This window comes from Salmo salar, chromosome ssa05, assembly GCF_905237065.1.
Source record: "Salmo salar chromosome ssa05, Ssal_v3.1, whole genome shotgun sequence".
NCBI lineage: Eukaryota > Metazoa > Chordata > Actinopteri > Salmoniformes > Salmonidae > Salmo > Salmo salar.
In genome coordinates this window covers 67,605,082-67,622,618 of record NC_059446.1, presented here as the reverse complement: position 1 = coordinate 67,622,618, position 17,537 = coordinate 67,605,082, and the positions used below count along the sequence as shown (strand labels likewise).

General features: G+C 43.8%; 1 protein-coding gene across 1 annotated transcript; it reads left to right on the top strand.

Annotated features, from left to right (window-relative positions):
- The first annotated feature begins 4,125 nt into the window (after positions 1 to 4,125).
- Positions 4,126 to 12,604, top strand: LOC106605668 (protoporphyrinogen oxidase). Its single transcript, XM_014201550.2, has 12 exons — positions 4,126 to 4,212; positions 4,378 to 4,512; positions 4,590 to 4,705; positions 4,840 to 4,972; positions 5,065 to 5,209; positions 5,335 to 5,528; positions 5,677 to 5,737; positions 5,879 to 5,997; positions 6,121 to 6,234; positions 10,070 to 10,219; positions 11,161 to 11,203; positions 11,378 to 12,604. The coding sequence occupies exons 1-12, from the start codon at positions 4,126 to 4,128 to the stop codon at positions 11,509 to 11,511; spliced, it is 1,431 nt and encodes a 476-aa protein (XP_014057025.1). The 3' UTR covers positions 11,512 to 12,604.
- Positions 12,605 to 17,537: the final 4,933 nt, after the last annotated feature.

Here is a 17,537-nt window from a genome sequence, read left to right as displayed (position 1 = left end):
CGCTAAATATAGCGACAAAGTCGCTAAGTTGGCAACACTGGTTAGTGAACCAGGCGAGGCAGTCATTAGAGAAACCAAGGTTGTTGAGTCTGCCGATAAGAATACGGTGATTGACAGAGTCGAAAGCCTTGGCCAGGTTGATGAAGGTCGATGATAATCATTGTATGGTGAAGTTGTATCCTGTTTATGAAGTTATGGGTCATTATGGTTTTAATACATTTAAAAAAAATACATTAAATACAAATACCGGTGCAAATGAGTCATTGAATTTTTGAATGATATGAACTCCACATAGCAATAAAAGAAAGCCATGTTGTAATTGCTTTCCCGTACACTAGATGGCAACCATACAGAAAGAACAAGCAAAGGATTTCCAGCAAAGAAGACGAAATCGGTGATTGTAATTGGTTGTTCAAAGCAGCAACGACGAAGTCCGCTGTCATCAATGGTATGTCACCGAGGTTCATATGAGTCGTGACTCCAACTTTAGACCGCAAAAGGTAAATTCTAGACATTTCTACATTTATTCCGATAAGCATATCGATGTCTGTTTACCTCTCGTGAAGTTGTGCCTTCCTTTGCAACGTATGCTACACTTTTTCCCAGTTGTGTTGCATGCTAACTGTCTAAGAACGTTTGCGGTTATTTTGAATGCATTGGGTAACACCTGAGAACAGGTGTTGTGAGCGAAGACTCCTTCAAAACTAACGTTACTTTGTTCCATCTGATATATTGCCGGTGTATTGTCATTTACAGTAAAACTGCACACAACCGAATGACTGCCTTTGGCCCCTAGCGTAATTTGGCATCATGCCTTTGCACGTTCACTGGTCTTACTTATCTAACGAGTTATTAGCTATCAAATCAAACTTTATTTGTCACATGCGCCGAATACAACAAGTGTAGACCTTAACGTGAAATGCTTACTTACAAGTCCTTAACCAACAGTGCAGTTCCAGAAGAGTTAAGAAAATATTTACCAAATAAACTAAAGTAAAAAACAATAAAAAGTAACACAAGATCATCTTCAAGCTAGCTGTATTTAAGCTATTGCTGTATCCAGCTACTGCTAGACATATGATCAACTGGATCAGAGTGAAAACGGTCACTGACTACAGTTATGGCCAAAAGTTTTGAGAATGACACAAATATGAATTTTCAGTCTGCTGCCTCAGTTTGTATGATGGCAATTTGCATATACTCCAGAATGTTATGAAGAGTGATCAGATGAATTGCAATTAATTACAAAGTCCCTCTTTGCCATGCAAATGAACTGAATCCCCAAAAAACATTTCCACTGCATCTCAGCCCTGCCACAAAAGGACCAGCTGACATTATGTCAGCGATTCTCTCTTTAACACAGGTGTGAATGTTGATGAGGACAAGGCTGGAGATCACTCTGTCATGCTGATTGAGTTCGAATAACAGACTGGAAGCTTCAAAAGGAGGGTGGTGCTTGGAATCATTGTTCTTCCTCTGTCAACCATGGTTACCTGGAAGGAAACACGTGCTGTCATTGCTTTGCACAAAAAGGGCTTCACAGGCAAAGATATTGCTGCCAGTAAGATTGCACCTAAATCAACCATTTATCGGATCATCAAGAACTTCAAGAAGAGTGGTTCAATTGTTGTGAAGAAGGCTTCAGGGCGCCCAAGAAAGTCCAGCAAGCGCCAGGACTGTCTCCTAAAGTTGATTCAGCTATGGGATCGGGGCACCACCAGTACAGAGCTTGCTCAGTAATGGCAGCAGAGCTTGCTCAGACTTTTGGAGGATGGCCTGGTGTCAAGAAGGGCAGCAAAGAAGCCACTTCTCTCCAGGAAAAACATCAGGGACAGAGTGATATTCTGCAAAAGGTACAGGGATTGGACTGCTGAGGACTGGGGTAAAGTCATTTTCTCTGATGAATCCCCTTTCCGATTGTTTGGGGCATCCGGAAAAAAGCTTGTCCGGAGAAGACAAGGTGAGCGCTACCATCAGTCATGTGACATGCCAACAGTAGAGCATCCTGAGACCATTCATGTGTGGGGTTGCTTCTCAGCCAAGGGAGTGGGCTCACTCACAATTTTGCCTAAGAACACAGCCATGAATAAAGAGTGGTCCCAACACATCCTCCGAGAGCAACTTCTCCCAACCATCCAGGAACAGTTTGGTGACGGACAATGCCTTTTCCAGCATGATGGAGCACCTTGCCATAACGCAAAAGTGATAACTAAGTGGCTCGGGGAACAAAACATTGATATTTTGGGTTCATGGCCAGGAAAATCCCCAAAATCCCCAGACCTTAATCCCATCCTCAAGAGGCGGGTGGACAAACAAAAACCCACAAATTCTGACAAACTCCAAGCATTGATTTATGCAAGAATGGGCTTCCATCAGTCAGGATGTGGCCCAGAAGTTAAGTGACAGCATGCCAGGGTAGATTGCAGAGGTCTTGAAAAAGAAGGGTCACATTGCAAATATTGACTCTTTGCATCAACTTCATGTAATTGTCAATAAAAGCCTTTGACACTTATGAAATGCTTGTAATTATACTTCAGTATTTTTATTTTACCTTTTACTAGGCAAGTCAGTTAAGAACATATTCTTATTTTCAATGACGGCCTAGTGTAACCGATGTGAAATGGCTAGTTAGTTAGCGGTGGTGCGCGCTAATAGCGTTTCAATCGGTGACGTCACCCGCTCTGAGACTTGAAGTAGGGTTGCCCCTTGCGTTGCAAGGGCCACAGCTTTTGTGGCGCGATGGGTAACGATGCTTCGGTGGGTGTCAGTTGTTGATGCGTGCAAGGGTCCCTGGTTCGAGCCCAGGTTGGGGCGAAGAGAGGGACGGAACCTACACTGTTACACTAGGAACAGTGGGTTAACTGCCTGTTCAGGGGCAGAACAACAGATTTGTACCTTGTCAGCTCGGGGATTTGAACTTGCAACCTTTCGGTTACTAGTCCAACGCTCTAACCACTAGGCTACCCTGCCGCCCCAGTATTCCATAGTAACATCTGACAAAAATATCTAAAGACACTGAAGCAGCAAACTTTGTGAAAATTAATATTTGTCATTCTCAAAACTTTTGGCCACGACTGTATACAAGTATTTTTTTCAAGAAAGTACATTTCTCTTGTCTCTCTGAGTCTCCAGACAGCAAGCAGATTGAAAGGGGCTGTCATTATGTCATCATCTTATCAGGGGCCACCACCCAGACCCAACCCTCCTTCTCCACTCAAGATTAGTGGGAGACATAGGCTCCAACTCTCTGAGTCAGTCATCTGTTTGATGAGTGAGAGACACCGTCATATTGTTTTAGTAATGGGCCCTTGTAGCTAACTAAACTCAACTCTGTGGTGAAGGCAGTTTCTGATTAAGTCCACCAACGGAGTTGAGCAGGGACCAGGCTTTGTGGAAGTCAGTCTCTGACTACATCGATTCACCAAAGGTCAATGCTTAAAAAAAATTAAATTATGAAACACTTACCTTGTATCTATGTTTGTCTTCTGTAGTTGCGTGCCTTTCTTTTTCCATACTTTTTAACAAAACGTTGGTCAAATACAACCACTGACCATTTCCATGTTTTCTACTGCTCTAAAACGTACATTACCCTGCCTAATCTGAGATTCAATTGGCACGCCATACCATTTTAGAGCAACAGAAATTAGGAAACGGTCGGTGGTTATATTTGACAAACGTTGTATTACAAAGTATGGATTTCAGCAAACGGGCACGCAACTACAGAGGACAAACATAGGTACAAGGTAAGTGTTAAACAATTACAATTTTTAGAAGTATTGACCTTGAGCGAATCGATGTAGTCATAGCTGAATTCCACAAACCTTTGTCACTGCATCACCCCGTGGGGAAGCTCACCTTCAAAAACACTTCATCATGGGGTCAAGTAGGCTTGGCCGGGCCTTTGACAGTTACCAGTCTGACAGTGTGCAGCTGTCCTTGTTTCCCCCCACTTTAACCAAAGCCAAGCTTGGTCCCTTCACTGAAGTTTCTACTAACATTACTTGGCTTGCTCAGTTGCTCTTAATGCCATTTACACATTGATGCTTGAGGGATTTGTGTGGTACAGAATAGACATTACAGCCCTGTTCTGTCCTATTTGCACAGAGCTGGGCATCCTAGGGCTGAATGCAGAAGACAGTGGCTGTCCTGGGAGGGGGGATCGGGGGCCTGTCAGCCTGCTTCCACCTCAGCAAGAGCCCCCAGGTCTCCAAGGTAAATAGTTGTGGTAATGATATCGCCACATATTCTGCAGGTAGACTACATCTCTACTGTAAGGCCAAATGTACTGTAATTAAGCTGTTATTACACTATTGAGATTCCCACTAGGCCCTGCACGGGTACAACATTAGATGAATATCTCTCCCTGTCTCTGTGTAGTTAGTGCTGCTGGAGGGGGATGGACGGTTCGGAGGCTGGCTAAGTTCAACTCGTAGGGAGGATGGAGCTGTGTTTGAACATGGACCCAGAGGGATACGACCTGCAGGAGCCGTGGGACGAAACACACTCAACATGGTAGGCACTGTAAAGTGTGTGTGTGTGTGTGTGTGAGTGATTGAGAGTAGGTAAAAATCGAAGTCTGTTTTCTACAGGTGGAAGAGTTGGGGCTGGAGAGCGAGGTCCTCCCAGTCACCTATGATCACGTGGCCTCTAAGAACCGTTACCTCTACGTGGGAGGCCAGCTACACAAGATGCCTTCTGGCTTAGGGTAAGGATGAGTGATAAAATAGTACCACGTTAGACACAAACAGCTATGTTCATGCATTCACAATATGGTGAAATGAATCAACTGTAGGCAGTCTGTCTATCCAAGTCACCCTCTGTCTCTCTCCCTCCATCCAGTGGAGTAGTGCGTACAGTCCCTCCATTCTCTCGTCCTCTGGTCCAGAGCGTACTGAAGGAGATACTGACCAGCAGAGGAAAGGAGGAGGATGAGTCTGTTCATTCCTTCGTGTCGAGAAGGCTGGGCACTGAGGTGAGATGGCATTAAAAACAGACCCTAAATGATGTCCACACAACTTCCACATCAGTTCAGAGTAACACTATGCTCCTCTTCTCTCTCTGCAGCTTGCAGACATTGCCATCGACAGCCTGTGCAGGGGAGTGTTTGCAGGGGACTGCAGGAAGCTGAGTGTGCGCTCTTGTCTCCCGCCACTCTACAACGCAGAGAAGGCCAGAGGTTCCATCATCCTGGGAATGTTGCTGGGCTCAGGTGAGAGAGAGTCCGCCACCACACCGAAGCGACATAGGACATCTGAGTCTTAAATGCCCCCATACGTCATATTGCTGACCTGTCTAATTGAGTAGATGAATAACAAGTGTGACTGTCCCCCCCAGGCCCTGGACCAGACGTACCCCCCTCTACCCTGACCAAGAGGTCCGCTCAGGAGAACTGGGCCCAGTGGTCACTGAAGAGGGGCTTACAGAACCTTCCAGAAGCCCTGGAGGAGAGGATGAGGAATGGGGGACGTGTAGAGGTGCACAGAGACACCCCTGTGATGGGGCTAAGTACTAATGGCACCGGCTGGGAGGTGAGACTGCTGGAGACCTGGGGGTTGAGACACATGTATGTGTACTGCCATTGCACTGGACTTGTGGTGGTATATGTATTTTTAGGTTGTTTATTAAATCCAGTAAATGAATCAACTGATGTCTGTGCAATTTATTTTTTAAACACAGATTCAACTGGAGGACGGCACCATCAAAGCTGATCATATCATTGCTGCTCTACCGGCAAAAGGTAAATTAACTTTTACTAAACTTGATCACTGAGCCTAAATCTTTTAACTTCAAACAGTGATTCTTAAATGCAGTCCCTGTCGTTCTGCCTGTGGACCTGGACCTGTGTGGTGTTGGTCTTCAGTTGTGTGTGTTGTTTTAGCTCTGGCCTCAGCACTGCCCTCTGCTGCACAGCCCCTGTCACAGCAGCTACGTGAGATCGCCACAGTAACCGTTGCCGTGGTAAACCTTGAGTACGAGGGTTCCGTCCTGCCTGTCACGGTGAGAACACTCAATGAGAATGAAGCAATTTGTTTTGGAAGATTCTCTGTTATTTTCTATGGATATGCGTGTGTTTCAGAATGTGTGTGTATCTAATGTGAGTGTTGTCTTGTGTGGCCTCAGGGCTTTGGCCACCTGGTGCCATCCTCAGAAGACAGAGGTCTCCTAGGGGTGGTCTATGACTCTGTGCCCTTCCCCCAGCACAACCGCACTGGAGGACCCACCACCAGACTAACAGTATAATATATAACAGTATAATATATATATATGTACTATATTCTCTCTCTCATACACAAACAATTACATAATGTGTGCGTTATAGGCCGTGCAAGAATGCTTTCCTATGTTAATAATGCACAGCATGGCAGGGACCAACCTTCCATGTATTAACTACAGTGGAACCCATCAAGATATACAGTGTTACGCTCAGCGTAAATTATTCATGCTTTAGACGACAGGGTGACAGATCTCCTAGTCACTTACAAACACAGTCCAGCCTCAGTCAGGCTTATGGGGTCATGTCACAAGGAGGTGGTGGTGGGGGTTTTCTGTTTGGAATACCCTGGTGTGAAAGACATATAACTAACTGCAAATAGCCTCTGGTGCCATGTGACTTGACTTCTAACAACAAATGTCACTCCATTATTGATGTTCCTCCTCGCCTTCTTAAGACATTATTTGTTTACTGGGCAGATGCCTGTTTCTCTAGACATGTATGCAAACAGACAAGCTGCTGGCCAAGGCAAATACGGTGCAGCCATCCATGGGACTACATCTCAGTAGCCCTGAACTAGGCTGTTGTGGAATGTAAACTCAGCAAAAAAAGAAACGTCCTCTCACTGTCAACTGCGTTTTATTTTCTGCAAACTTAACATGTGTAAATATTTGTATGAACATAACAAGATTCAACAACTGAGACATAAACTGAACAAGTTCCACAGACATGTGACTAACAGAAATGGAATAATGTGTCCCTGAACAAAGGGGGGGTCAAAAGTAACAGTCAGTATCTGGTGTGGCCACCAGCTGCATTAACCTCTCTGGGCTAGGTGGGACGTGACCGCCCCACTCTATTCAACAGCCAGTGGAACAGCGTGACGCGAAATACAAAAACCTCAAAAATGTAATAATTTCAATTTTTCAAACATACGACTATTTTACACCATTTTAAAGATAAGACTCTCATTAATCTAACCACATTGTCCAATTTCAAAAAGGCTTTACAGCGAAAGCAAAACATTAGATTATGTTAGGAGAGTACATAGACCAAAATAATCACACAGCCATTTTCCAAGCAAGCATATATGTCACAAAAAAACAAAACACAGCTAAATGAAGCACTAACCTTTGATCATCAGATGACACTCCTAGGACATTATGTTATACAATACATGTATGTTTTGTTCAATCAAGTTCATATTTATATCCAAAAACAGCTTTTTACATTGGCGTGTGATGTTCAGAACGTGTATTCCCACCTAAAACTTCTGGTGAATTTACAAAATTACTCATCATCAACGTTGACAAAATACATAGCAATTATTTTAAGAATTATAGATACAGAACTCCTTTATGCAATCGCTATGTCAGATTTTAAAATAGCTTTTCGGCGAAAGCACATTTTTCAATATTCTGAGTACATAGCTCAGCCATCACGGCTAGCTATTTTGACACCCGCCAAGTTCGGGGCAAACTGAACTCAGAATTAGTATTAGAAATATTGTATTACCTTTGCTGATCTTCGTCAGAATGCACTCCCAGGACTGCTACTTCCACAAGAAATGTTGCTTTTGTTCCAAATAATCCATAGTTATGTCTAAATACCTCCGTTTTGTTTGCGTTCAGGTCACTATCCAAAGGGTAACGCACGAGCGCATTTTGAGACAAAAAAAGTCAATGTTCCATTACTGTACTTAGAAGCATGTCAAACGCTGTTTAAAATCAATTTTTATGGTATTTTTCTCGTAAAATAGCGATAATATTCCAACCGGACAATAGTGTATTCATTCAAAGAGGAAAAGAAAAAACAGCGTGAACGCGCATATCCAATCTCTTTGCCCCCAGGCAGACCACTGAGAAACTGAGCTACTATACTCTGCCCAGAGACAGGAGACGGCTCAATCCGCTTTCTGAAGGCTTTAGACAGCCAATGGAAGCCTTAGAAAGTGCAACGTAACCCCACAGATACTGTAGTTTCGATAGAGAATCAAAAGAAGAACTACAAATTCTCAGACAGGCCACTTCCTGCTTGGAATTTTCTCAGGTTTTTGCCTGCCATATGAGTTCTGTTATACACAGACACCATTCAAACAGTTTTAGAAACTTCAGTGTTTTCTATCCAAATCTACTAATAATATGCATATTCTCGTTTCTGGGCAAGAGTAGTAACCAGTTTAAATCGGGTACGTTTTTTATCCGGCCGTGAAAATACTGCCCCCTAGCCCAGACAGGTTAAGTACTGCAATTCATCTCCTCCTCATGGACTGCACCAGATTTGCCAGTTCTTGCTGTGAGATGTTACCCCACTCTTCCACCAAGGCACCTGCAAGTTCCCGGACATTTCTGGGGGGGAATGGCCCTAGCCCTCACCCTCCAATCCAACAGGTCCCAGATGTGCTCAATGGGATTGAGATCCGGGCTCTTCGCTGGCCATTACAGAACACTGACATTCCTGTCTTGCACGAAATCATGCACAGAACGAGCAGTATGGCTGGTAGCATTGTCATGCTGGAGGGTCATGTCAGGATGAGCCTGCAGGAAGGGTACCACATGAGGGAGGAGGATGTCTTCCCTGTAACGCACAGCGTTGAGATTGCTTGCAATGACAACAAGCTCAGTCCGATGATGCTGTGACACACCGCCCCAGACCTTGACGGACCATCAACGTCCAAATCGATCCAGCTCCAGAGTACAGGCCTCAGTGTAACACTCATTCCTTCGACGATAAACACGAATCCAACCATCACCCCTGGTGAGACAACTGCGGCTCGTCAGTGAAGAGCACTTTTTGCCAGTCCTGTCTGGTCCAGCGACGGTGGGTTTGTGCCCGTAGGCGACGTTGTTGCCGGTGATGTCTGGTGAGGACCTGCCTTACAACAGGCCTACAAACCCTCAGTCCAGCCTCTCTCCGCCTATTGCGGACAGTCTGAGCACTGATGGAGGGATTGTGCGTTCCTGGTGTAACTCGAGCAGTTGTTGTTGTCATCCTGTACCTGTCCCGCAGGTGTGATGTTCGGATGTACCGATCCTATGCAGGTGTTGTTACACGTGGTCTGCCACTGCGAGGACAATCAGCTGTCCGCCCTGTCTCCCTGTAGCGCTGTCTTAGGCGTCTCACAGTAAAGACATTGCAATTTATTGCCCTGGCCACATCTGCAGTCCTCATGCCTCCTTGCAGCATGCCTAAGGCACGCTCACACAGATGAGCAGGGACCCTGGGCATCTTTCTTTTGGTGTTTTTCAGAGTCAGTAGAAAGGCCTCTTTAGTGTCCTAGGTTTTCATAACTGTGACCTTAATTGCCTACCGTCTGTAAGCTGTTAGTGTCTTAACGACCGTTCCACAGGTGCATGTTCATTAATTGTTCATGGTTCATTGAACAAGCATGGGAAACTGTGTTTAAAAACCCTTTACAATGAAGATCTGTGAAGTTATTTGGATTTTTACAAATTATCTTTGAAAGACAGGGTCCTGAAAAAGGGGTGTTTCTTTTTTTGCTGAGTTTAGTTCCATTTCTTCAGCAACGGTCTTATAGGTCCTTTAGGACAAAGGATGTTTGATGATTCAATTTGTTATTAAACTGGCTGGCTGGCAGAAAGACAGTTCTCTAAATCAGGGTTTCCTAAACTCAGTCCTGGGGCCTCCCCTGGGTGTACGCTTTGGTTTTTGCCGTAGCACTACACAGCTGATTTAAAAAAATACAAAATAAAAATAAAATAAAACTCATCAAGCTTTGATTATTTGAATCCGCTGTGTAGTGCTAGGGCAACAACCAAAATGTAGGACAGAGTTTGGGAAACCCTGTTCTAAATGGTTGGGGTCATGGCCTTACTGTGTACCGTCTGTGTTCCCTAGGTGATGATGGGTGGGGCCTGGTTCCAGGAAGTGTTTGGGAATCCAGAGGAAGTGACCGAGCAGCTCCTCCTGGATAGGGCCACCCAGGCGGTGACATCACACCTGGGCGTTACCACACCACCTATCTGGAGCATCGTTGCACTACTCAAGGTAAGACGTGTGAGCGAGCTGTTTCACATGTCTTCATTTGTTTTTCAAGAGACTTGAATCAAAAGCCTCTTGTTCAATTTCATTAATTAACCACTGTGTCACCAGAGGTCCTCATTGGGCCCTGTATTCAGTTAGTATTCGAACCAACCAATGATGTATTCAGTTGAGCTCCACTATGTCATAACTTATCCATGTCCCAGGGGAGCAAGACTGGAGCAAACAGATCAACAAGCCTGTTGATGATCACTGTCTCACCAGATGGATGGCTCCTCTGTTTCTGTATTGGTCTTTCTCCCCCATTCCCTCTATGGAACTGGGATGTTAGATCCTCTTCCCCTACTCCTACACACACATCTTCACAGACACACACTACCCCAAGTCAGCTACATCAGTATTCATAGTGCTGCATCTCCCGGTTTCTAGCTCAAATCCTGATGTTTCCCTTGCACCGTCATTCCCCCTGTTGTATGCTCAGATGCTCTTGTCATTTATTTCATCAGCAACAACAAATCCTTTTCCATTTGTGTTATCTCTCTGCGCTCCCATGTCAACCAACAACCAGGCAGCAGAGATAGCAGGAAGTTTTGAGCAAGACAAATAGTTCAATTTGAACGGTATGGTCTGTATAGATAGACGACACGATAATCACTTCCGAACTGACACTGTAGGGGAACAAATGTCCTATTTTTTTAATTTGTTGACAGGATGGATTCATCATTCAGTGCTATCTTCCATAAATTTGATCTGAGTGCCTGCTTTCCTGTCTAGTCACTCTTAGTTTTAACGTCCTCCACCATTTGTAGGCTGGTTCCAGGTCTGTATGTGCTTAGCCAACTCCTTGGCATTATGATGATAGTTAAGCGATGGCTTTAGCTCATACAGGTCTGGGATCAGGACAGCTAATATAATTGTTGTCTTAATATGTAATTTATCTCCTCTAGGACTGCATTCCTCAATATTACCTTGCACACTGGAAACGACTTGGTAAGACGGGAACAGTCTTCATTTAATAGATTTGACTTTTTCTATTGTGCTGGGTATCTCTGATTGTGCGTTCTGTCTTATCTCTGTGCCCTGTACTGAAAAAAATGTATAATTTTTATAATATACCTATCTACTGTGTATCTGTTCATTTGGGCTTGGTTTTTCTATCAACAGAAAATATGAGACAATACATCAGAGACCACAATCTACCCCTTAGTCTGGCTGGGTCCTCTTATGATGGCGTCTCAGTCAATGATGTCATCTTCAGTGGACGGACGGCAGCAGAGGGCCTTGTGGGAAAAGTCTAACCAGACGTTCAGGTTCCCAACCATGGATATAAGCTTATATTGTGAAAGAGATCTTGTTTTTTTTCCTCATCGCATTGCGTTCTACATTTAGTTTTGCTTTTACACAACTGTATCACAACCGGCCATGATTGGGAGTCCAATAGGGCGGTGCACAATTGGCCCAGCGTCGTCCGGGTTTGGCCGGTGTAGGCCGGCATTGTAAATAAGAATTTGTTCTTAACTGACTTGCCTGGTTAAATAAAAAATACTAATAAAATGTACATACAACTTACTAGTCACCCTCTGCATTTAAGCCCTCTGCAAAGGGATGTCATTTTTTGCTCAATATTCCTGATTTATAAGCAGCATATTTATTAAGTTTTCCATTTCTGTCTCATTTGGACAAAGTACAGATAGAGGTTCAATGTCTGCGACATCACCACTAGCCTGGAAACCACGGGTAACCCACAGAACAGTTCTCATTATAATAAAATATTGTTTTTGAAATCAAGGGCTGGATGAAAGTGACATGTAGTCACTACGTAAAATGGAACCACAATCTGAACTGTTTTAGGATGATTTGTCCCCGTAACCTTACTTCAAGGATTTAATTTTCCATGCAGTAGTTCAAAATGTAGAGTAACATATTAAATTCAGGATGAGATTTCATATTTTAGTTATTGTGCCTTTTTGCTAACAGAAATCACCACCCCTTCATGAATGTACAGGCATATTTCATGTGGGAGACATGTTAAAGATGTGATAATCAGTGGTGTGTATATCCCTACTCCAACTGTCCTTTCCAGCCATCCATTTTTTACCCTATCCTCTCTGTGAATATAGCAGACAAAAATCTATAATTATTATTATTATGGTAAAGTATGTGCGCTGATGTTTCATCACCGTGGTAACAGAACCACACAGACTGATGTGATGATCTCGATATGGTGATCTATCATGTATTTGGAATCTAATTACGATAATGGAAACTTTCATTTAGAGTCTACGTACAGTGGCAAGGGGATGGCTTGATAATGTATTTTTATACACGTTTATTAAATTAAACTTTATTATTTGGAGACTGTTGCAGAGCAATAAATATGATGCTTTATCATCTTGTTGTCTGTCATGGACTGTCTCAGTGAAGGACAAACTGTCTGTAAAAAAAAAAAAAAAAAAATAAGTTTAAAGATATTTTTCAACTGACAGTATTTAGGCCACTACACAATGCCCATAGCCAGGGTCCGAGAGAAGATCCTGCAGAGTAACAGCTTTACAACAGTGAGCTGATGACATATTTAGGCCACAAGTCACTTCCCTCTGATCTGCTTCACAGAATGAAATAAAACAACTTGAGGCCTTGAAGGTCAGTCGCATGAACGAGAGAGCAAGCGGGAGAGAGAGCGCTTTTCTCTCTGCTGCCTCTCCTTAGAGATCTTGCAGATAGTTTAGACGCCAAATTTAGGGCGAGTTGGTTTGGGGTCGAATTCAGGCATAACAGCGGCCTCTCACAGAAGTCCTCCACCTGCGAATCCAAGACCATTATTTTTGTCCAGTTGTGGGTGTGGTAGCGAAACAACCTTTATTTGCATGCAATTAACATGTATTAATATTCATTACCATTACTCTCGAAAGTGGAATAACTGCTCTGGTGCACTGCATGAAAAAGAGGTGTGCTTCACCAGCACCCCACCAAAAGAGCGGCAGAGGCTGCAGAACTATCGTCAAAAGTCAGACGAGGCGCACTTAATGGTTTCAGACGGCACGCATGCTTGCAGCGTCGGTTTTCTTTAATATAGAAAAAGCATTTGACAAGATGTGGCACAATGGGTTGTGCTACCGGCTTGCAGACTCCAATCTCAAACTACCACTCTCCATCAGAAACATCATCACTAGCTTTCTCCACAACCGTACAATTAAAGTGAAGGTCTCCGCAGCAATATCCTCACCTTTTACCCCTGAATCAGGTGTCCCACAGGGGGCAGTTCTACGCCCACTACTTTTTCTACTCTACATAGATATTTATTACCCTCCACCCACCATAGGCCAAGTCTCACAGTTTGCCGATGACCTCTGCTACTGGTCCAGCTCCAAATGTCCTCAACTTGCTGCAAAAAAACTCCAGAAGTCTATTGAAATGGAGACATGGTCTAACATGTGGTGAGTAAAATTCAACCCACAAAAGACCCAATGTGTCCTCTTCACAAGAAGCACCAGCAAAAAAAACAGGAAACCAATAGATCTCCAACTCTACGGTGAAACAATAAAAGTAGAAAAATAAGCAAAATTCCTTGGAGTCACCTTCCAGAAGAACATGCACTGGACAACCCATATAGCGAACATAGAGCGAAAAAGACTAGACCACCTAAAAATGCTGTGCGGAAGAAAATATGGAGCCTCACCTCAGACAGTGCTGAAAGTCTACATCAGCTACATCCGATCTCTCTTTGAATACGCCCTACCAGCCTGGATAACAGCTTCACCACAGCAGATGAATCGGCTACAGATAATCCAAAACATAGCAATAAAAATGGCATTCAGACTACCAAAATACATCAGCAACCACCACGTTAACAGAATATCTGGACTCACGTCAATCAACAATAGACAGTCAATCATTGGCCAGAAGTTCATCAACAGAGCCACTCACAACCCATCACTGAAGGAAGCTGTGGGACAGGCCAAATGGACCACAGATACACCCATGTCCATAATGCTGAAACTGACCTAAAAAATATATATATATTTAAAAAATATATATATATTTTTTATACAAAAATACAAAACAATTGTGTGTGTAGATATGTAAAAAAAAACTCCTTAGCACAACCACCCTCTCACCCGCACAGTTGTGAGCTATAATTTTAATAAAGCTGATTTTTAAACACAACAAACTCATGTCGGGAAAATAAAAAAGGTGAAACTAATCTAAGCCTGTTCTGATAAAAACCTTGGGGCATTTAGCCTCGGGGGATGCCTTGCTTGACCACACCCTCCTTCCTTGCTCCTGGCCTGCCCTGCCTCTTCCACCAATCCATTTGTCTACTGAGATGGCATGCAGCATTCTAAACAATGGCGGCCGACCGTCGGGAGCACCGGGACATTTCCCGGTGGCCTGGGGGTCGTTTTGGCCTGCCGTGAATAGTCAACTTGACCAGCGATAATATAGCAAGCAGGAATGAGTTGACGGCGAATCCACTCATCAGGCGCGACTCTCACTCTCTCGCTGCAGTGTCCCCGCGCCAAAAATGACATCGGGTCTCTCCGCGACGCACATAGCAACCGTCTACCTGCTTCTCTACCGATAACATTTTAGACAAGTCGCACGGCGAAATGGACAGGCAGAGAGGGAGAGAAAAAAGAGAAAGGACCTTTCCACAGACGCAGCTAAATGCTGCAAAATAAGCTACATGTTCACCAGTAAGGGACCAAGTCAGTCAAAAACACTAGCTAGCTAAAACACACACTGACACCCAGCATAGGCTAGTAGCCTATCTAATAATAGTGACACAACGGCCGGTAGGCTGAACAGTTTGCGCGTCTTACGTGTTCATGGAGGAATTATATCATATCAATGAGTGCAACATGGCGATCATAATGTAACGACCCTGGGTTTATAAGGACTTCGGGCTGGGTCGAGGGTTCGAGGCCTGCTCCCTGCCTGTTTTATTACAATAATATGACATTGAAGGCAATATGTTTAAACTAGTAAAAAATAGTAAACCTAGACAATGAACTTGCCAGCATTCGGTCATGACTCATGCCACATAAGCTAGGGAAAGTGCACATAGACTGTACAGCGAAACAGGCTACAGTAACGTAACCATAATACATCCATGAACGTAACAGAGTAGCCTGTGTGACACAGCACAGGCAATGACAAAGATCATTAGTACCAGCATTACACGTTACTACAATAATATACAGCTCTGGGAAAAATTAAGAGACCACTCTTAATTTTTTCCCGAGTTGTATTAATGTAGCCTACTGATACACTAATGATAGTGAGTATGATAATAGAGTATTTTCTTTGCAAAGGTGGAGAAGGAAGCAGCAGCAGCGCTAGAGCTTCAGGTGGTCCTGCAGGACTGGAGATGGTGGTCAGTACAGACTCAGAGCAGGGACCTTCAGGCACAACTTAAGAGCGCAAACCTTTTATTTTATTTTTATTTCACCTTTATTTAACCAGGTAAGATAGTTGAGAACAAGTTCTCATTTACATCTGCGACCTGGCCAAGATAAAGCAAAGCAGTGCGACACAAACAACAACACCAGAGTTACACATGGAAAAAACAAGCGTACAGTCAATAACACAATAGAGAAAAAAAAGAAAGTCTATATACAGTGTGTGCAAATCGCGTGAGGAGGTAAGGCAATAAATAGGCCATAGTAGCGAAGTAATTACAGTTTAGCAAATGAACACTGGAGTGATAGATGAGCAGATGATGATGTGCAAGTAGAAATACTGGTGTGCAAAAGAGCAGAAAAGTAAATAAAATAATATGGAGATAAGGTAGGTAGATTGGGTGGGCTATTTACAGATGGTCTATGCACAGCTGCAGTGATCGGTTAGCTGCTCAGATAGCTGATGTTTAAAGTTAGTGAGGGAAATATAAGTCTCCAGCTTCAGCAATTTTTGCAATTTGTTCCAGTCACTGGCAGCAGAGAACTGGAAGGAAAGGCTGCCAAAGTAGGTGTTGGCTTTGGGGATGACCAGTGAGAGATACCTGCTGGAGTGTGTGCTACGGGTGGGTGTTGTTATGGTGACCAGTGAGCTGAGATAAGGCGGAGCTTTACCTAGCATAGACTTATAGATGACCTGGAGCCAGTGGGTCTGGCGACGAATATGTAGCGGGGGCCTGCCGACGAGAGCATACAGGTCGCAGTGGTGGGTGGTATAAGGGGCTTTGGTGACAAAACGGATGGCACTGTGATAGACTGTATCCAGTTTGCTGAGTAGAGTATTGGAAGCTGTTTTGTAAATGACCGCCAAAGTCGAGGATCGGTAGGATAGTCAGTTTTAGGACGGTATGTTTGGCACCGTGAGTGAAGGAGGCTTTGTTGCGAAATAGGAAGACGATTCTAGATTTAATTTTAGATTGGAGATGTTTAATATGAGTCTGGAAGGAGAGTTTACAGTCTAGCCAGACACCTAGGTATTTATAGTTGTCCACATATTCTAAGTCAGAACCGTCCAGAGTAATGATGCTAGTCGGGCGGGCAGGTGCGGGCAGCGAACGATTGAAAAGCATGCATTTGGTTTTACTAGCATTTAAGAACAGTTGGAGGCCACGGAAGAAGTGTTGTATGGCATTGAAGCTCGTTTGGAGGTTAGTAACACAGTGTCCAAAGAAGGGCCAGATATATACAGAATGGTGTCGTCTGCATAGTGGTGGATCAGGGAATAACCCGCAGCAAGAGCGACATCATTGATATATACAGAGAAAAGAGTCGGTCCCAGAATTGAACCCTGTGGTACCCCCATAGAGACTGCCAGAGGTCCGGACAACAGGCCCTCTGATTTGACACACTGAACTCTGTCTGAGAATTAGTTGGTGAACCAGGCGAGGCAGTCATTTGAGAAACCAAGGCTGTTGAGTCTGCCGATACGAATACGGTGATTGACAGAGTTCGAAAGCCTTGGCCAGGTCGATGAAGACGGCACAGCGGAGAAGGTACGGTGGGATTCGAAATGGTCAGTGATCTGTTTATTAACTTGGCTTTCGAAGACTTTAGAAAGGCAGAGCAGGATGGATATAGGTCTATAACAGTTTGGGTCTAGAGTGTCTCCCCCTTTGAAGAGGGGGATGACCGTGGCAGCTTTCCAATCTTTAACATGTAATCTTTAACATAAACATGTAGTCTATGATTTTAGATTAATATGTGCTTTATTTATGAAATTATCAGTAGGACTGTAATCGTGGGGCATACAATGGATGACTCCACAAGTAATATAAATTTAGGTTATTTACAATGTTAATCTCATTCTGCAGAGGAACCAGTTGTGCAGAGAGAGAGAGAGGTTCAGAGCCCAGTACAGGAAAGTA